This window comes from Odocoileus virginianus, chromosome 10, assembly GCF_023699985.2.
Source record: "Odocoileus virginianus isolate 20LAN1187 ecotype Illinois chromosome 10, Ovbor_1.2, whole genome shotgun sequence".
In the NCBI taxonomy this organism is placed as follows: Eukaryota; Metazoa; Chordata; class Mammalia; order Artiodactyla; family Cervidae; genus Odocoileus; species Odocoileus virginianus.
Window position 1 is genome coordinate 56,950,963 of NC_069683.1, and position 22,088 is coordinate 56,973,050.

The window sequence follows — 22,088 nt, forward strand, 5'->3', positions numbered from 1 at the left end:
TGCAAAACCTATGGCATGCAGTAAAAGCAGTTCTCAGAGGGAGGTTTATAGCAATACAATCTGAAGAAACAGGAAGAGTCTCAAATAAACAACCTAACCTCACGCCTAAAGCAACTAGAGAGAGAAGAACAAACAAAACCCAAATTCAGTAGAGGGGAAGAAATCATAAAGATCAGAGTAGAAATAAAGACGAAGAAAACAATAGCAAAGATAAATGAGACAACTGAGGGACTAACACTTCACACTTTAAATGAGACTATAACCTGGTTCTTTGAGAAGAAAAAGAAAAGATAAATCTTTATCCACATTCATCAGGGAAAAAAGGGAGAGGACTAAAATCAATAAAATTAGAAATGAAAGAGAAGTTACAAGGGACACCACAGAAATACAAAGGATTTTAACAAGCAACTATTAGCCAACAAAAGGGACAAGCTAAAAGAAATGGACAAATTCTTAGAAAGGTACAACCTTCCAGGACTGAACTAGGAAGAAACTAAAATATGACCAGACCAGTGACAAGTACTGAAATTGAAACTGTGATTAAAAATCTTCCAACAAACAAACTCCTGGACCACATGACTTCACGGGCAAATTCTATTTAACATCTACCTTCCTCAAACTCTGACACAAAATTGTAGAGGGAAGAACACTCCCAAGCTCATTCTATGAAGCCATCATCACGCTGATATTAAAACCTGACAAAGATATCACAGAAAAAGAAAATTACAGGCCAATATGACTGATGAGGGATTCCCTGGTGGCTCAGCTGGTAAAGAATCTACCTGCAATGCAGGAGACCTGCGTTTGATCCCTGGGTTGGAAAGATACCTTGGAGAAGGGAACGGCTACCCACTCTAGTATTCTGACCTGGAGAATTCCGTGGACTGTATAGTCCATGGGGTTGCACAGAGTGGGACATGAATGAGCAACTTTCACTTCACTTCACTTCATGACTGATGAACAAAGATGCAAAAATCCTCAACAAAATACTAGCACACTAAATCCAACAACCCATTAAAAGGATCATATGCCATGATCAAGTAGGATCTATCACAGGGATGCAAGGATTTTTCAAGGTCCACAAATCACTGTGATATACTACATCAACAAACTAAAAGGTACAAACCATACCATCATTTCAATATATGCAGCAAAAGCTTTTGACAAAGTTCAACACTCATTGATTAAAAAAAAAAATCAACCATCTAAAAAGTGGGCATAGAGGGAACTTACCTCAACATAATAAAGGCCATATATGACAAAACCACAGTAAATATTATTCTCAAAGGTTAAAAATGGAAAGCATTTTCTCTAAGATCAGGAACAAGACAAGGATGTTCACTCTTGCCACTATTTTTCAATATAGACTTAGAAGTTCTAGCCACAGCAATCAGATAAGAAGGAGAAACAAAAGAAATCCAAATTGGAAAAGAAGTAAAACTGTCACTGTTTGCAGATGACATGACACCATACATAGAAAATCCTAAAGATGTTACCAGAAAACCACTACAGTTCATCAATGAATTTTGTTAAGCTGAAGGATTCAAAATTAACACGTAGTAATCTCTTGCCTTCTTATATGCTAACATCGAAAGATTAGAAATAGAAATCAAGGAAATTATCTCATTATCATTGTATCAGAAAGAATAAAATACACTGATGAAAGAAGTCAAAGATTACACAGATGGAGGAATATGGCATTCTTCACAGAATTACTACAAAAAAATCTTATAATTTATATGGAAAAACAAAATATCCTGAATAGCCAAAACAATCTTAAGAAGGAAAAATGAAGCTGGAAGAATCAGGCTCTATGGCTTTAGACTGTACTACATGCTACAGTAACCAAGACAGTAGGATACTAGTGCAAAAACAGAAATGGAGATCAACAATACAGGATAGGAAGCCCAGAGATAAACCTGTGCACTTATGGGCACCTAATACTCTATGACAAAGGAGATAAGAATACACAATGGAGAAAAGACAGCCTCTTCAGTAAGTGGTGCTGGGAAAACTGGACAGCCACATGTAAAAGAGTGAAATCAGAACACTATCTAACACTATACACGAAAATAAATTCAAAATGGATCAAAGGCCTGAATGTAAGGTCAGACACTATAAAATTCTTAGAGAAAAACATAGGAAAAACATTCTTTGACATAAACTACAGCAAGATCTTTTTTGACCCATCTCCTAGAGTAACGTTAATAAAGACAAAAATAAACATATGGGACCTAATTAAAATTAGAAGCTTTTGTACAGCAAAGGAAACCATAAACAAGATGAAAAGACAACTCTCAGAACGGAAGAAAATATTTTCAAATGAAGCACTGGACAAAGAATCAATCTCCAAAATATACAAACAGCTCATGGAGCTCAAAGACAGGGGGACACATGTACCCCCATGACTGATTCATGTCAATGTATGGCAAAAACCACCACAATATTGTAATTAGCCTCCAATTAAAATAATTAATTAAAAAAAATTAAAAATAAATAAAAATAAAAAAATGGATACAAGATTTAAACAGACATCTGTCCAAAAAAGACATTCAGATGGCCAAGAAGCACATGAAACAATGTTCAACATCACTAATTATTAGAGAAAGGCAAATCAAAATTACAAGGAGCTATCACCCTACACCAGTCAGAATGGTCATCATGAAAACAAATCCACAAACAATGAATGCTGGAGACGGGGTGGAGAGAAGGGAGCCCTCCTGCATTACTGGTGGCAGTGTAAACTGATACAGCCACTGTGGAGACCAGCATGGAGGCTCCATAGAAAACTAAATCTAAAACTACTATATGACCCAGCAATGCCACTACTGGGCATACACCCTGAGAACGCTATAATTCAAAACGACATACATAGCCAGCACATGGAAACCACCGAGATGGCCAACAACAGATGAAGGAAGATGTGGTACCTCTGTACAACAGAACATTATTCAATCATAAAAAGGAAAGAAATTGGGTCATTTGTAGAGAGTGGATGCACCTAGAGTATGCCACACAGAGTGAAGTGAAAAACAAGTATCAAATATTAACGCATACACGTGGTATCTAGAAAAATGGTGCAGATAAACCTAGTTCCAGCGCAAGAATACAGACGCAGACCTAGAGAACAGACGTGTGGACGCAGTGGAGGAAGCGTATGGTGGGACAAATTGGGAGATTAGGATTGACATATAAACACTACCATTTGTAAAGCAGACAGCTAGTGGGAACCTGCTATAAAGTACAGGGAACCAACGCATGTAAAGAGGCTCACAGTATGAAATGAAAACTGGGTAGTGGCTACAAAACAGGGCCAAGAATCTGAGCCTGAACTCTGCATTTCATTTTTATGTTAATATTTCTGTGGGGTTTAGAGTGCCAAGCTCTCTCCATATTCTTTTTTTTTTTTTCCCATTTATTTTTATTAGTTGGAGGCTAATTACTTTATATCATTGCAGTGGTTTTTGTCATACATTGAAATGAATTAGCCATGGATTTACATGTATTCCCCATCCCGGTCCCCCCTCCCACCTCCCTCTCCACCAGATCCCTCTGGGTCTTCCCAGTGCACCAGGCCTTCAAATGTATTACGTTAAGGGTCAAGGAGGACCATATTAACTGTTCAACATTAAGAGTACAACATACTAGGTTGGTAAAATATGCCTCAAAAAGTAAAAGGATGGTTCAGAGCATTAAAAGCCCCACTATTTCTGTAAACCTACAAAAGCAAAAGAATCAGAGCTACTTATCTTCTAATACCCTAATTAACAGATTTAACGAGCAATGTGATTTACTGGCATGTAAGTCAGGTATATGACTTAAAGAACCTACCAAACAACAACAACACATACACACACACAAATATCATGCTGTAATATGTAATCTGAACCAACAATAACAAAGTTTTACTTCAATGACTTTTTTAGTGAAAATGTTTACACAAAAAGCCTGTCATGATACCCAAAGAGAGTATTTGAGCCAATTTATTTATTGCTAATAATTAAGAAAAAAGATTTAACATTGGAATGTGAATTCTATTTTAACATCTTAATAAACATATTAATAACTGAGTTTTAAATAGAATACAACTTTACTACCTTCTAAATTCTCTGAACCCAAACCTCAAAATTCTCCCAGAAATTGAACTGATTTTCCAACAGGTTTGATTTCCTGGTTTCAGGTGCTTGTAGCTGCCTAGTCACCCAGAATAAGAGTGGAGTCTGAATTACACTTATGAGCAACAGAAGAGGGAGAAACACATGAGCTAACGTGGCAGGGTCGGCCCTCCTTCTGGCACTTGTCATCCATGGCCTTTGCCCAGAAGATCAGAGACACTTCTCACGAGTCCCCACCTGTGCCTCCTGTAGCACTACCCTCCTTCTTGGTCCTCCTTTGTTTCAAGATCCATTTTTTTTTTTCCCATTCCATTTTTTTTTCACTTATTTTTATTAGTTGGAGCCGAATTACTTTACAATATTGTAGTGGTTTTTGCCATACATTGACATGAATCAGCCATGGATTTACATGTGTTCCCCATCCTGAAGCCCCCTCCCACCTCCCTCCCCACCCCATCCCTCTGGGTCTTCCCAGTGCACCAGCCCGGAGCACTTGTCTCATGCATCCAACCTGGACTGGTGATCTGTTTCACACTTGATAATATATCTTCAATTCCATCATCATCCACAAAGGTACCTAAGCTCCCTATTAAAAGTGATCTCTTTCCTCAATTCCTATAACTCTAATTGTTCACTAGTCATTTTTTTAACCTAGCATTACTATTTCCTGACACTGAAGGGGTTTTTTTTCATGTATGCATCTTAATTCCCAATTAGAATGCAAACTGCTAGGTGGGAATGTAAATTAGTACAACCTTTCTGGAGGGCAAATGCTAACACCTTTTAAGAATGCACATCCAGCAATTTCTCTTCTAAGAATTTATCCCAAGGAAATAATTAGAGCTGTGTATAAAGATTTAATTACAGGATATTTAAGCAAAGCTACTTGTAATTTCAGAAAGTCAGAAACCCAAAGGTCCAATCATAAGATATTAATTTGTTAAGTAAATTATAAAATTAGAAATGAAATACTATGCAACTATTTTTAAAATGTTGCAGGAATTTCTTTATTGATATTGAAAACAGCTACAAAACCAATACAGAATAAGCGTCTATCTTTGTTTAAAAAGGCTGCATTTATGTTTGCACTGAATAAGATTTGGAAGACTTTTTAAAATATTCTTTTTTGCTGGTATACGTATCTCAATTTTTCTGTAACAAGCCTGTATTACTCTTTGCAATTAAAAAAAAAAAGAATCAGATTTGAAAGGAAATGTAGTTCTGAGTAAAGAATAATTACAATTATTCTTTGTAATTCTATATAGTTCAAAGCATAAATAAGTGTGCTACAAAAGCTTCAAACTGGGTCCCTGGATCCACAGAAGTATGGGGAAAGGTAAGATATCTTTTGTCATGATAGATGAGTCATGGGTTATTTTCAGCATTTCAAAATACCTGCAACTGTATGCCCTAGACTAAGTTCTATATTGTTTTGCTTTTGTCTGAAATAACAATAACTGAGCTTTGTTAATACTTAGAAGCTTGGGTGGACTGGAAATTATGCCTTTGTTAATAAAACAAATGTGAAACATTAACTTTTTGTTAACTTTCTTGAAAGACAAAAATCTTTCAAAACAGAAGAACCACAGGAGTTCAAAGCAAAAGTTCTCTGTGATGATGAAAACATTGGAAGTCATTGTTCTAGACTTGAGAGCTGTGCTCCACTGATTATACTTTTCAGATTTACATATTAAGCTTCTAAAAAAAGCCATTTAGTAATGATTTCCATGCCCACTATCCCCTAAGAAAAAAGGAAAAGTTTAAAATCCAGTTTTCTTAAATCTAGGTTCTTGTTGAATTATCATACTTTAAACCTTTATGTCTCCCATGTAACAGTGCTCCCATTCCTGCCAACCCAACATATGCTTAAAGGAGGACTCTTTGCAAAGTACACCTTGGTTCCTGTAATTCTTCATAAACATTTCAGGGACTGCCTTCTTGTATTGCCTGCCTCTGTGCCCTATTCTGCATTACCCCCTCCTTTAATATACTCTGTTCCTCTGGACTACATTTTATTCCCTGAATATGTTCTAGGTTCTCAATTTATTTTATCTCCATTTGGAATTCCCTTTTCTGCTTTACAACTATTTGAATCCTCCCTATCAAAGCCCAGTTCGAATGCTCCCTTTTCCTCAAAGATTCCCTTCACATAATTCATTTCACATACTGTCTGTGCCTCTTCCATTGCATTCATTCTGAATGGTATTACAGTAACTTTTGTACACATCTCTTCCTGTGTCCACTAAATGTTTAGGTTTTTGCAGTCTGGGGCTGTTCGTCCTTATCTGTGAGGATGATCTGAATAAAGGTCCCTCAGGGAGAGGAGGGAGGCTCAAGAGAGGGGATGTTTGTGTCACTACGACTGACTCACACTGTTGCAGGGCAGAAACCAACACAACGCTGGAAAGCAGTTTCCCCCCAGTTAGTAACAAGAAGTCACTCGATAAATGTCCACTCATCTGAAAGACAGAAATCATGGCCTTTTTGAAGGTTCTTCAAGTCCTGAAAAGTATCATTACTGCAATGAAGGCAGGCGAGGTTTCAACAAACTCTGCTTCTAATTCAACTTCCAACAGTTACAGGGGAAAGCTTTATGCAAGGGAGAACTCTTCACAGCACTCAGTCTGGTTTGTGGGTACACAGACTCCAGTCTGCTGAATAAACCCGTGTTTTCAAGGGTTTAGCACAAGTTCCCAGTGTTCTAAATTTCAACTTTGCATATGCTTTTCAAAGTCATATAAATCATGTTTTCAAAATCATACGGTCATGTTATGGCTAAATTCCGTAACTCACTATCTTCCACAGTGTTTCTGACTTATAAAATATGCATCTTTAGCCTAGAATTCCTTCCTAACCACCAGATCAGCATATTCAACTGGATCCTGGATATCTCTATCTGTATTTTCAAAGGTATGCAAACTCAACACATTCCTAACTGCTACCCATTTCCCGCCCCCTCCCCCCAATATATTCTTTCTCCTATATCTTCCTTCTGAGCGAACAGTAATACCCCTACTAAAAGCCTAGAAGTCATCCTTTAACCACTTCTTCTTCACATCCTTAATTTAATTGATCATTTCTTCACTAATTTCTCTCAAATCCATCTCAGTCTTCCTAGCACCTCTGTAACTATCTTAATTTAAAAGCTTTGTCCATATTTGTCATTCGTTCCCCTCCTTCTCCTGACTCAACTCCGGGAAGCCTCCCAGACCATCCTGGTCTAGGTTAAGTGCCCTCTCTTAGGTGACCCACCTAGCACTATGCTCTCCTCAACTACACCCTATGAAATGTTGTACTTGGACTGCTTCACCCATTAGATCTCAAGTTCCTTGAAGACAAAAACTGTCTTATTCTTTGCAGTCACATTCCCTGGTATTCAGAGGCTCAATAAGTACTTCTTAAATAAATGATGAATAAACTCACAAAGTTAAGCTTCTATAATGCTAAATATCCAGCCCACTCTATTACATAAAGTTAGGTAGAATGATCTCTAAAAATCACATTCTTACTTTCTTTGCGAGCCAGTATATAAGTGGACATTAAAATCTGGACTGTATTTTTTTTCAAATAGCATATCATTTAATCCCAAAGAAATCCAAAATATCAAAGCTACAGTGAAAAGTAAAACATTAACTGCATAAGGAAAATAATACTAGAAAGAAGACGTACCCAATAACTGCAGACTCAGAGTAAGGAATGAAATACTACTTCAACATTAGAGAAGAAGTGTAACTTGCCATTTTGATTCAATGAAAAAATAGTTATTTTTATTTTCTTTGAAAAAGGACATGTAACTCCTCTGGAATGTATATATCTAATAATGTAAAGAATATCTTTTTCCTTGAATATCTTTTTCTTCTAGCATGTTTAATGTTGCAATGACTGCTTTTTTAAATCACATAACAGTTTTATAAAAATTCTGGTATAGAAAAAGTGGCTTTGGAGTCAGACTTGACTAAAATGCAACAAATGCCCAAAACTTGGGGAAACTGCTTAACTTCATGAAGTGTTAATTTCCTAATTTTTAAAATGTGATTAATGTCTATCTCAAAGATAAGTGATAAATAAGTGATATATGCATGGTAAATGCATTGTAAATATTATAGTTTCTCCAACTATCTTCTCTCTCTCTTTTTTAAACTGAAGAATAGTTGATTTACAGTATTATGTTAGTTGCAGGTATACAACACAGTAATTCAGTATTTTTATAGCTTGTACTCCATTTAAACTTACTATAAAATAATGGCTATATTTCCCTGTGCTATACAATATATCCTCATTTCTTATTTATATTATACCTGGTAGTATGTCTTAATCCTATACTCCTATCTTGCCCTCCCCTCTTCCCACTGGTAATTACTGGTGGCAACCACTAGTTTGATTTCTTTATCTGTGAGTCTGTTTCTGTTTTGCTATATACATTCATTTTCTTTTTCAGACTCAATATATAAATGATGACATATACAGTATCTGTCTTTCTTTGACTTATTTCACTAAGCATAGACAATGTCAAGGTCTACTGACATTGTTGCAAATGGCAGTAACTTATTCATTTTTATGGCTAAGTAACATGTAACTGTTCAGTTCTGTTGACTACAGGAAAGGCTGTGGGGGACAGGGGCAAGGGATATATAAGCACTCCACTTTTCATTCAGTTTCTACTGTAAAAACTAAAATTGCTACAGAAATGATATGTACATAGATAATAAGAAAAAGATTTGCATAGTTTGAAAGAGCTGATACACCATCAACACATTATAACCTAAATAGTTAAACATAAAAATACATTCAAGTTTTCTCCTCTTATCCTCAGTGAATGACATGCTGCTTTAACCAATAATCTACATCTTAGGTTATGAGTACATAACCTAAACCTTTCCAAGTCTTCCACTGATGTGCTCAGTCCATCCTAACATCCTCCTCCTGCCCTCAAAACCTTCATGCTGGCATACACCACTGTAATAAGCTGCCACTCTGGGACTAGAATAGCAGCTGCTTCTCACCCTCATCACCTTCTATCAAACCAATTAGACGCACAGTCAGGATAGACACATGGTTGAAGGATGGTGGAATGAAAAAAAGTTGAGGAATCTCTGGCAGCCATATAGAGATGCTTTTAAGATAAACATTTAAATTTTAATAACTGTACAAACAATTCATGGTTAGGATGTTAGAATGAATAATTTCCTCTTTCCTAAAGAGAAGGTGTTCAATAATTCTTCATGTTTCACTTCAGAGAGGTTATTCCTAACCACTTTATATAAAGCAAACTCTCCCAATTCCTCTCTCATTACCCTACATTTATCACTTTCATGGCCCTTATCACCATCTCTTCTCTTTATATTCCCTCACTGGAATATAAGCTTCATGAGGACTGGGATCTAATATTTATCTTGCTCTAGGCCAAGTACTTAGCAAACTTTCAGTATGTTTAATTCCTAAAGAATGAAAACACTGAGGAAGAAGAATAGACAACAAAAGACCTTTTCTACATTCCTATCTGGTGATACAGACTCTTCATCCATACCCTGAACAGGATGTTTTAATGACATCATTTTCATTATATCATGAGCACTAGCCTTTAGGACAGTTCTGTAGTGTTGTGAAAACAGGGTCTGCCATGTTGTGTTTATGGGGTGTAATGAACGATTTTTTTTCTTAATGAAAGATTTTGATGAGCAGGAAAACAGAAAGTTGACATCCCAGAAGATAATCCTATTCTTATAAATGTATACACTTATTTAAAAACTCCTGCCATAGTTTTGTTTTTAGTAGTTAAAAATGATTATATTAATGACTCTATTACATATCATACTCTGCTTTCTTCTTTAATTAGATCTTCCCGGTAATCTTGCAAGGTAAGAATTATCATCATTCAAATGATGAAGAAAACTGAAGGTCAGAGAGGTTAAGTAAACTAACTTGTATGACCTACAACTGGTAAAAGAAATGAGTATTCAAACTTAGGTCGGTCTACCTGACTCCAGAAGTCACAAGTTTTCCATAGGGCAAAATAGCCTGCCTTTGTTCTAACATAGACTTAATTTCATAAAACTCCTACTTCTCTGCATGTTGCTAAGTTTTGGATATGGAACATACATCCATATTCCAAACTATATGCAGTGGTGCCTGTGCGAAAGTCATTCAGTTCTTGGTTCATAGTGTGCATGCATGCATGCTAAGTTGCTTCAGTTGTGTTTGACTCTTTGCGACCCACTGGACTGCAGCCTGCCTGGCTCCTCTTTTCATGGAATTCTCCAGGGGCAAGAATATTGGGAGTGGGTTGCCGTGCCCTCCTCCAGGAGATTTTCCCAGCCCAGGGATTGAATCCGTGTCTCTTATGTCTCCTGCAGGCGGGTTCTTTACCACTAGAGCTGCCCAGGAAGCCTGGTTCATAGAACCTCATGTAATTCGTATCTTAGACCTGGTCAAGCAACTATTTCTGTAATACAGATGCTTCTGAGACCATTCTTTGAGGAACAGACACAGAGACATAGTTTAAATTCCCACGTATTAATAATCAAAAGCAGAAGGGAGGAGTTTGATTCATTGATATAATATTTTCCATGTAGAGGAAACTACCGTGCCTCATTTGGCTTGATTTTTAAAATTTCTCCCTCTGGCCCTTAGGAAGCTTTAGTCAATAGTTTTAACAGATGTAGAAAGGGATGGGACATTCCAACAAGAAGAATGTAATCATCAGTACTTACCATGAATAGAAAGGCTGCTAGCTGTTAAATAGCTTACTTTAAATAAATGATGTGAGCATACTTTAAATAAATGATGTGTAAGTAAACTCCAGTAGAGGAGATGAGAACGTTCTCTGTAATCTGGAAACCACACTCCCTGGCCTACAGGGTCTGAACTTGGAACTGCTACTCCAAGCCTCAAGAACATTCCAAGTGCTGTCTGATGTGACTGTGGCCAATACATCAAAGAAGGAAAGATTTGTTGGGCAAACCTTTCAGCTTCTTCCCTGGTATACTATGGCCTTACAGAAACACAATATCATCCCTAAACTTCCAAGGACACTGGGGCAAACGGTTCCAATAATTAAGTTACAAAATGGTAACCATAATCACTTGGGATTTTGTAAGCCTGGAAGAGACTGTGCTGCCAGAAAGCATCACAATGCCGAATGTTGGAGCTCCTAACTTTGGTGGCAGCTGTGTTTGTTCATGTGCAATTAGGGCTGTGCAAGTTGGTGTGTATTACATCATAAAATGCAGGATCAACATCGCCATACAAGCCTATTCAGAAATCTAACAAAAGCCAGGATAAGCAGCTGCTGGAAGAAAGCACGCTCCTTCTACTACAGTGTCTGTACAGCTTTTCAACCTCGAGCTTTTCTTCTCTTTTTTGGAATGCACACAAGAAATTAGGTGAAACTGCATACTAATCTAGCTGCAAGGAAGCTGAGGACAGGGAGTATTCACTCACACAGAAACCTGTGGGTGTCCTTTTACAACATGCTGCCAAACAGTGTGTGGAAAGCTACCAGAGTTCAGCATCTGAATATTCACTTGCCCTTACTTATATAAAACTCTCCTTCTTGCATTCATATCAGTAAATGTAGCTTGGACTTCTTCTTAAAGAATTTTAAGCTAATAATAAATGACCTTGGGACCATTAAAAAATTCTCAGAAATCTTTATACCCTATCTTTAAATATTGGCACTCTGGTTTTCAAATATGTAGTGCCAGACTTTTCCTCTTATCATAAATTTTCATTTACAAGGCCATGGCAACAGTCCTAATGAAGATTAATTACTTCAGTACACTCCATAAAATCTGCCCAGCTTCCTTCTGAAGGCTACCGCATATAGAAATGGAACTGAAAATGTATCATGTCCTTAATGTCTCTTTTCTAGCTGCTTGGTACTAGAAACAGAGTTGCAAAAGCAACCTAGTCAAAGAAAATATTGCTTGGCTCAGCATTCATTACAAATATAACAGTTAGAGCATAAGATACCCTCTTAGATCAGAATTCTAATAATCAGAAAAGGTTGGGGATTGTGAGAGGGCAACAGCAGGCAGGGGATTGCAATCACATGTACATGTTTCCTTCTAAAAAACACAAACATCATTTGAGAAGGGCAAAAAGTTTGGCTCCCCCACCTCACAATAAACATGTTTGAGATTCCCTTAAAGTTCATCCATCAAGTCCAGGTTAAGAACCTCTGCTCTGCAGCAATTTAGAAGACATACATATTGATTTCTCTTCTCCCAGATTAATAAAAATGTTTAAACATTCACACGAGTTCAGTTTATATTATGGATTTATCTTGCTACTAATCTGTATGTAAAACATTTCTGCTCCCCAAAAGCACATTAGCTTTTCTCCTCGAACTACTTTCACTAATTAGTTTTTAATATTCATGATCATCATCTACCCAATCATGTCCCCAGTGTTCTAACTATCTGGCAAAACTAAGTTTTACACTTTCATCTTACTTTTCATTAGTCCTTCAAATGATTTTAAGAGAGAGAAAACTCGATGTTCAACAAAGTTATCCATTAAAGAATTACTTACAATAGCAAAAACAAAACAAAACCAAATAACAAGAACCAAAAAACTAAGCATGGATACAACCTAAAATTCTAAAAGAGGGAATGGATAAGGAAAATGATATAATATAGTCACTGACATCAATGTATTCTACATGAAGCAATGTGAAATGAAAAAATAGGGTGGCATCACTCTCAAGGATGGTCCTAAGAAAGTATCATTTTCAACAGTCTTTTCAGTGAAAGCAAAGTTACCAGGCATTGGCATCACAGCAGCAACCAAGAGAACCTTTCGAAGTGTTTCATCACCCTTGAGAGATGATTCATTCTGGTCTCATGGCATCCTCACCATTCATCCAACTTCTCAGAGATCCCAGCACTTCTGAAATGTGGCAAACCTATCACTGTTACTGAGTAACAGTTATCCAACAGTGGCTAAATGACAGAGTAGAATGCACGGGTAAAACCTGAGAGTTTTATTTAGTGCACTGTTTCTAGCTTGGGGTGTCCCCAGTGGCTCAGCTGGTAAACAATCCGCCTGCAATGCGGGAGACCTGGGTTCAATCCCTGGGTTGGGAAGATCCCCTGGAGAAGGGAAAGCTACCCACTCCAGTATTCTGGTCTGGAGAATTTCATGGACTGTATAGTCCATGGAGTCGCAGAGAGTCAGACATGACTGAGCGACTTTCACTTTCATGCTTCTGCTCAATAACTGTAGGAACAAGTAAGGTCAAACCGGGAGCTTCTCAAATACTGTGTTTCTTAAAATACGTCTTCCCTATCCCAACTCTCATTCCAGAAAATAATACCTTACCTTCCTCAGTGGGTAGCAACCTTTCCCTTAAGAGTCTGAAGACAAAAAATACTGCCTTCCCACCCCCTACACCCGGCTTACTCCCTGCCTCCCTGCTACCCCAACAATCTGCCTTGGAAGTTTCTCCATTCATTCTTTTTTTTTTCATTTATTTTTATTAGTTGGAAGCTAATTACTTTACAATATTGTAGTGGTTTTGTCATACACTGACATGAATCAGCCATGGATTTACATGTATTCCCCATCCCGATCCCCCCTCCCACCTCCCTCTCTACCTGATCCCTCTGGGTCTTCACAACAGGATATGCTTTTGTTTCAGTGCAATGGCAAAAGGGAGAAAGACAAAAGGAATACAATTTAAAGAAAGTCAAGTAAATTAACTCATCATTCACAACTCACTAAATTATGATAAAAGCTCTATGAAATCTGATAGGTCATGAACTTTGTATTTCACAAAGAAGAGATGATTGGGATTTTCTCTTGAAAGTTGCTAGGCATATTGGAATCAGGGGTATACCTCCTGAAGTTAAAAAAAATAAAAGGAAAGAATGGCAGGCACATAAAAAAGTCATTAATAATATCATTAAGCTGAGCCACCTTCTTTCCATATCTACCACCCACAACTAGATTCACCAGTGAATACTGGTTCATGGAAGTGAAAACTATAGCCAATCCTATTTAACAATCACCTAGACTCTGAGTAAGAAAAACAATCCCTTCAAAAATCATCCCCTATATTTAGCACTTATGATTCCATCAATTTATATAAAACACATAATGTGCAACACCCAGCACCAACTAAAACCAGTTAAGAAAGGAAAATGCTTTCTGGGAATTTTCCTTCCCCCCAAATTCATCTTTGATGTACACATCTTTCTTTTCCAAGTGAAACAGTCTCCCACATACAAAGAAAGCTGACTATAAAGTTTGGAAAGGTATATGCTGAGCAAAATTTACTGAAGAGTTATCACAGAACAACACTAAGAGAGACCACACAGATTAAAGTAGTGCATCTCCTTCAAGTAAGAGATAACTTTTAAAGATGGGCAAGTTCACTCAGAAACAGAAAACTAGCATAAAACAGATTTTTAAAACAAAACAAAACTCCCAACAAATGGAAAAAACAGACAGAAATCCTTGATCAGCCTTTTGATTTAGAGCTGTGTTAGACTAAGCAAAAAGAATAGCTAATTATATTAGATGTGAAAATTTACCTTGTACAAGAAAAGGTATCAATCCATACAAAGGTTTTTATGTCTAAATTATGCCAACAGTCTCACTACAAATTACACATGTGAGAGATCTTAGACCACCTAAAATAATCTACCAAATACCCCACTACATAACAACATAAAGCAATCTGCCTTAGCCAGAGACTGTGGTCTGTGAAGAAAACAATGACATAACGTGGTAACAGTCTAATCACAAACTTTTTCACTTTCCCTTTTTTGTTTGAAAAACGTTAAGATTATAAATATTAAAAAGTTAATTTGACTAGATAATGAATATCTGGAACATCCAGCTGCTTCTTTTCCTTAGTATTCAATACTTTGCAAATTTTCACATCATTAGCAGTCCACATGAAGATGGACATAAACCAAACATGAGGAATGCTACAAGATATACAAAAATTAATCTTATATTACATGCTCAGAACCAAATTTCTTTCAGCTTGTGAGGCACGGTTAAAAGGAACACGTTTACTGAAAGAAGAGTTTAATTGGAATATGGTTAAAGGTACTTGTCTCACCAAAGGCCATACTCTTTAGAAAGGCAATTTACCCTTCTCCCTGCTCTCTTATAACTTAAACTCACTTCAGGTTTAGCTGAGCCATCACACCCTTCAGGAAGCTGTTTGTAATTTGCCAAGCCCAAGACTTAGGCACATCATTTTCAGGCCTACCTACACATCTCCCCACCACTTCCGCCAGTGCACAGATCACAATGCTTAACCAACATGCTGGTCTGTAATTGCCTGCTTATCCGTCTGTAACCTCCACTGAACTAAAAGCTCTGTCAAAGCTGGGAGGGTAGTTTTCTTGCCGAATGTTTTATCCTCAGTGCCTGCACTATGCCTGGCACAGGATAGGTACAAAAAAAATTCTCAGTTGAAAGAATGGATGGAAGAAATGTGACAAGAAGCCAGAAATTACAGATCAAAAAGATATTTTTAACTCTTAAGCAATCAGGATGTGATTTAAATAAAGCAGAAAGATCTTTCTCCAGCTCTTAGCATCACATATAGAAGCCTCTCAAAATGTTTATTGTGAAAGCACTATAACTCTACTATATGGACTATTTTGGAGATTAAAAAAATGAAAAAGCATTTATAAGTACAAAGATAATTGCATGCAATATTTGAGGTCATATGTCCTCAAAAAGTATAAAAAGTCTGTATCAAAACTCACTGGAGATAAGAATACATGATTCCATGTAGTTCCCAGAAGACCAATGAATTCTCTGAAGTCACAAAGTCCACAGCAACAAAGAGCCAGGTTTTCTACCAAATTGTTCTATTTTTAATAACACTAACAACAAGAAATCCTAACATTTTGTATTAATTCTACCTATGCTAATTCCATAGAAGGAATCAGTAATGAAAGCCACAGAGTAAAACACAGCCTGGGTCAACTATAACATGGAAGAAGATAAGAAAAGAAATCAGAGAACATCAAAGTAAGCTCTCTCTTCCTCACCTAGTTTTAAAAATAGCGCACAGACGTTTACAGCTGCCAATGGAGTTCAGGCATCTGCTACTGACTAACCAGCTGACATTCTTCTATAGACGGGTAGATTACCCACTCCCTGTGTTTCATGCTCTGCTTCTGTGGATAAAGGGAGCTATTAACAGCAGCATTTGTTTTTAAAATCCCTTAAAAGGAACTGAGGGCCATATAATTGACCATACTATAAGCAAGACATCTTTTTGTCATGCGAATTTAAAGGAATTGATTCATACATCAGAATCTCTTTTGAATTTCAGTGACAGAAATGACAATTCTGATAATTCTAGAGAGGGTTAAGGAGGGTTTACATTCTACTGTGGCTAAATACCAAGCTGAGAAGGACAGAAGTACAAACTCTTTAAAATCCTATCAGATAACTCCATGGCTGATTCATGTCAATGTATGACAAAACCCACTGAAATGTTGTGAAGTAATTAACCTCCAACTAATAAAAATAAATGAAAAAAAAAAATAAATAAATAAAAGTGTAAAATCCTATCAGATCTTCCTGAAGAGGAATTATTGATCCCAAGGTCAGTTGTCCTCCACTAAATCTGCCTCTCCTTTGCCTGTTTCCTACAAGTATCTTTCCATGTAGAGAGACCAAAAGCATTACTTGAGCTGGATATCTATGGGTGTCACCAAAGTGAAGGTAAAAGAAATACACAAATGGAACTTTCAAAGAATATTGGCTCGTACTATTTAGTGTGGGACTAAAAGCCACTTTCTAATTGGAATAACCAGTCCCATACAAACTCATATCTGAAAATGATAGTTAATATCCAGAGAACAGTGACAGTGAGGGTGACCAAGAGGCTGGAACACTCTAGCTGCGGCTGCAATTACTGAGTAGAAGCTAAAAACTGTGAACCAAATAAAACCTGTGAACAAGCCAGCCAGATCGTCTAAAGCTGACATCACAAAATCTTAGCATTGAGTCACGTTCATGAGAGGCAAAGAAAAAAAGATGTAGCAAAACTGGAACAATACAGGGAGACTGTATTGGTGCTATCATTATGCATGGTGGTGGTGGTTTCGTCACTAAGTCGTGTCCGACTCTTGCGACCCCATGGACTGTAGCCTGCCAGGCTCCTCTGTCCATGGGATTCTCCAGGCAAGAATATTGGATTATGCATAGGAGAAGCAATTACTACTGTCAAAATTCTAATGTATAATACTTTCTCTTATCTAAAACAATGTGGTTTTAGTTCACATGTATCTTTATTTATTGCCACTAAAGTAATTTCGAGAGAAGGGACAATGAGAGTATAAGTTTCACATGTGGACTATTACTTGCAAATTACCCTAAACCTTGCCCTCTAGACCAGGAATGGAAAACAGGTTTTATCTTGTATACTGACCCCAACTGATTGAAGGCCCTGTCTGAGAAGGACTGCTAGGGCTAAATGGACAGAATACAAAGCCTACCTTGGATGAGGGATTGGGCAATAAGGCACTAGTAATACGTTCTGCCATCCTGGGCTTTAGTCCAGTGGTTGTCCAACTGTCAGAGAATTTCCTCCCCAAAGGATATCTGGCAATGTCTGAAAATAATTGTTATCTCAACTGAGGAGGTGCTAGTGGTACAGGATGATGCTAAACAGTCTACAGCACCCCAAACCCCTCAAAACAAAGAATCACCTGGGCCACAATGTCAGTAGCGCTGAGGCTGGGAAACCACGGTCCAGTCAAATTTACCCTATGATTAGTCCATGGATCAGATCTTCAGTCAAATAACATTACATTTGGCTTGATGTAGTTTTCCTTAACTATCTCTCCTAATGCCTGAGTAATTCTATATAACCTGATTGGAGAACCAAGGAATCAATTTGATTCAGGCAGATCACACTGATCTGTCCTTAACTTGTACTGTGACCACAAATTATTTTATTCTTTGAAAGTTTGTTTTTTTAATCTGAGAGGAGGCTGGACTAGATAATTACCATGCTAGATAATTACTGCTAGGAAGCCCCTAAATGCAATAATGGAATAAAGCCCTTGTTGATATTCTTTTCGACCAAAGATAATTTCCCTTTGGCCTAGAACCAAAGTTTCTCAATTCCTTTCAATCTCTTCTAGTGTAGTTACCTGCCTGAACTTAAAACTATTTTAATTTTTACATAATGCTTAAATATTTTCCCCATCTGGGGCCTTCCTGGTGGTGCAGTGGTTAAGAATCCACCTGCCAATGCAGGGGACATGAGTTCGATCCCTGATCCAAGACGATCCGACATGCCATGAACCAACTAAACCTGTGTACCACAGCTAGCTCTCTAAAGCCCAGGAACCACACTGTTGAATCCTGTGAACCCTAGAGCCTGTGCTCCACAACAAGAAAAGCCACCACAATGAGAAACCCATGCACTGCAACCAGGAGTAGCTCCTGCTCACGGCGACTAGAGAAAAGCCCGCACAGCAGTGAAGACTGACCACAGCCAAAAACACACACACAAAATAATAAAACAGTATTTCCCGTCTAAACCCTTGCCATGGAATTAGATGCTTTGGCATCTCTCAAGGTATTCCTACTGTCTTGTCCATCACCATTACACTATCTGAACTTGGCTTCTTCCAGTTCTCTAACATATTCTGTCATTTCTTTATCATTTAAGCTATTAGGATCAGTTGTATAGTTGTTATCATTATACTTCTCTCTTTTACCCTATAAATCTCCTTCCTCAGTTAATTAATCAATGTAACTATTTCAGGGCCTTTCTCTGTGCCTATTACATTAATGTTGGAGAGATGAGTAGAGGCTGGAGCTGAATGTGTTGATATAAAAAGAGTTTCTGGCTACAAAGCATTTACAGGCTAATTAAAAGGATGAAATGTGAAACTATTAGAGAAAAAGTCATATTATAGCGGAGAAATGTCACTAAGAGGGTAAGAAATGCCAAAAGAATGAAACAACATATCTGCTGTCTAAAGATTAAGAACAACTCAGAAGCTATCAAAAATGTTAGAAAAAAATCCTTACAAATCAGATACAGAAGGATTGCTGTCATCTTACCAGTGACTTCAAAAGTTGGCCCTATGTCTTCAAGTTATGTTAGAGAGATATGAAAAACATGGCCAAATAACAAACTGTAAGAACCAATTCAAGTTCCCTTCAGAGAGAAAAATTACACAGAGCATTTGGAAGTTACTGATATAAAGTCATTTGTGTTAACACCCCACCTATCGAAATGGAGATCCCATAAACTACTCTGAAAGAGGGGCATTTATACAATAAAAAGGGCAACAAATTTAACCATACTGAAAGCTCATCAAGGTCTGGACATGCGCACTCTGAAGCAGAATACAGGTATTTACTCTTAGATGTCAATTTCTAAAGATTAACATTATGCTCTGAACCTAAACTATTTAACCCTTACCATTTATATATTTTTTCTAAAGCCTAACAAACTATTTTCACCTGTGACACTTCTTGGGGTAGGAACGCTACTATGTCCATAACCTAGTTGTCCAATAGTAAATATCTCAAGTTTCTGGCATCACATGGGAAGACTGCGTTTTGGATGGGTCATTTTCACTGTTATAAAATAATTCTATGTCTAAATGAGCACAAGATTAAAATAAAGAGTAAATGAAATGATCTCTCCATAGCATTTCTCTAAGGGGATAATCTTTTTGAGACCTCTTCATAATGCTTAAAGCCAGATTATAGCTCTCTGGGGCCTATTTTTTTTCAACTCCAAACTTTTCAGACTAGCATTTGAGGGGTTCCAACCAGTTTCCTCTCCCCTTCAATCACATTAACTTCATCCAGCATTAGTATCCTCCTTGTGCCTAAACAGGCTCATTGATTTAGAATGTCCATGCTGCTCAATATTCTCAACTTTTAAATCAATAGAATTTCAATATAATCTAATACATAGTACTCTGAAAACAAGTGCTGAGCAAGTCATTCCATTCATTACATTTCTGCTTTTGACATGGCAACAAATAAGTCCACATTTGAGAGAGGGCTGTTTACATATGAGAGGTCTGTTTACATATGAGTTTTCCATTATTTTATGTGTTTCTTACTTTTATATCAAAGAATGCGATTTAAAAATTCAGAGATAATTTTTAACAATAATCTCATCACTAAATCAAAATAAAATCTTATCTGTTTGCAATAAATATATCCTAGTGGATCAAAAAGAATCAAAGAATAAATCAAATCAAATCAAAGAATAAAGAATCAAAAAGAGAGAGAAGAAAAGAACAGACCAAGAAAAAGATCCAACTCTCTATCACCCAAATATCTGTTAAACAGGTATTACAGGAACAGTAGAAGGGCCTTTAAAATGATGAGAAGAGCATGAGATGTTTGTCTCCACACATCTTTTGAATTTATTAAAAGGAGAAGATTTCTATTCTTAATGCTACCAACAGTAAAAAACATACCTGATTTTATTTTCCATATCTTCACTATCTGACTCTCCAGAGCTTCTGTACTTATCTGGATCTGGAAGTGTGCTTGGATCAAATCCATCATTATCATCATCGCTCCAATCCAGAAAGGCTTCCTCTTCATCTCTAGCCTAAAAAAACAAAAGGAAAACTGTGGTTTAAGAAAACAGCTGATAAATAATCAGGTCTTATTTCTAGCCCCAAATAAATACCACTAATTGAGATCCTCAAATTAGAAGTCTTCTATTCTGGTGAAGGCCTCTATGTGACTTTCAGAACCATAATCATTTGCACTGAGAAGAAAAAAACCACACCGTTTCAAAACTAAAACAAAATATGGTTCAAAAAGTAAATCATTAAGAAGTCCCTTATATGCAATATAGGAAAAATTTGACAGTTCAACTACTTCTAAGTTATTCAACTATCAAAGAAATAAAAGTATAAAATACATTTTAGTGCTCCTGTTCACTATGCAAATTTCAAGACTACCAAAAATATTAGGTAAATATAGAAAAAGCCAAATGAGAGAATACAGGAACATTTGCCTGATAATTTTATAACCACAATAAGCCTTAAAATGACAATCAAATCTTTACAAGCTCATTAATAGTAAGGGACCTTCTAAATTCAAGTTAAGTATACAAAGTCACTAAGAATGATGGAAAAAGTAGGATGAATAGCAAGATACAGAAAGCTGGAAACTATTCAGTTTCATAGTTTCATGCAAGTAGGTAGGCTTTTTTTTTTTTTTTTTTTTACTGTTTTACAATGGTTTATTTTTGTCAAGGACCAAAGTAATGCAAATTTAAAATAAATTTACTACACATTTTATGTAATGAACACCCCTTATAACAAATTTATTTTTGGCAGATTGGTTATATCACCTGGTAGATAAGAAATACAAACACTGTCACTGTGCATTTAACAGATTATAACCAATAAGCAGGACTAAAAAACAATTCTGGATGAATTTCTCTTAGTGAGTACACTTCATAAATTTCCTTCACACCAGATGTGACGAACTTCAATGATTCTTTGATTTCAAATGTTTAATGTTCTTTCCCAGAAACTGAATAACGGCTCAGAATATCACAGCTATTGACTGTGTAGGCCTCTACTGAAGCCTGAAGTCTGCAAACACCTTTTGAACAGCTTTCCCTTGATAACCCCTAAACATAATAAAAGGAGGAAAAGTAAAGAAAACAAGGATTAGTCACCACTGCAAAAGTCCCTTATTGTTTTCCTGGTAAAATTCCCGGCTAAAAATAAAGGGTCTGGAAATAAGCATCAGAAGGGAAAAAGGAAAGCCTGCCCTTAGAGGCAGTAAGCGGCACTCTCAACAACATACCACTCTATGGGCCACTTGAAAATAATCAAGGATATCAACAAAAACTGAATGTCATCATGTATTGAAAAACACTAATCTCCCAAGCTACAAGATATTCCAATTTTCCAGTCTGATTCTCTCAAAGGAATCTGCTATCTAAAAGGTGCAGACAGAGAATTACCAAAGTATTGTGTTGGCCAA

At 36.8% G+C, this 22,088-nt stretch overlaps 1 protein-coding gene across 2 annotated transcripts in view; it reads right to left on the reverse strand.

Annotated features, from left to right (window-relative positions):
• The window catches only part of DDX10 (DEAD-box helicase 10), a 291,045-nt gene that overhangs the window by 9,188 nt on the left and 259,769 nt on the right, over positions 1-22,088 (reverse strand). For both annotated transcript variants that reach the window (XM_020915337.2, XM_020915332.2), the window contains exon 17: positions 20,555-20,691. In XM_020915337.2, the coding sequence (XP_020770996.2) occupies positions 20,555-20,691 (137 nt within the window). The remainder of the gene's footprint in view (positions 1-20,554; positions 20,692-22,088) is intronic.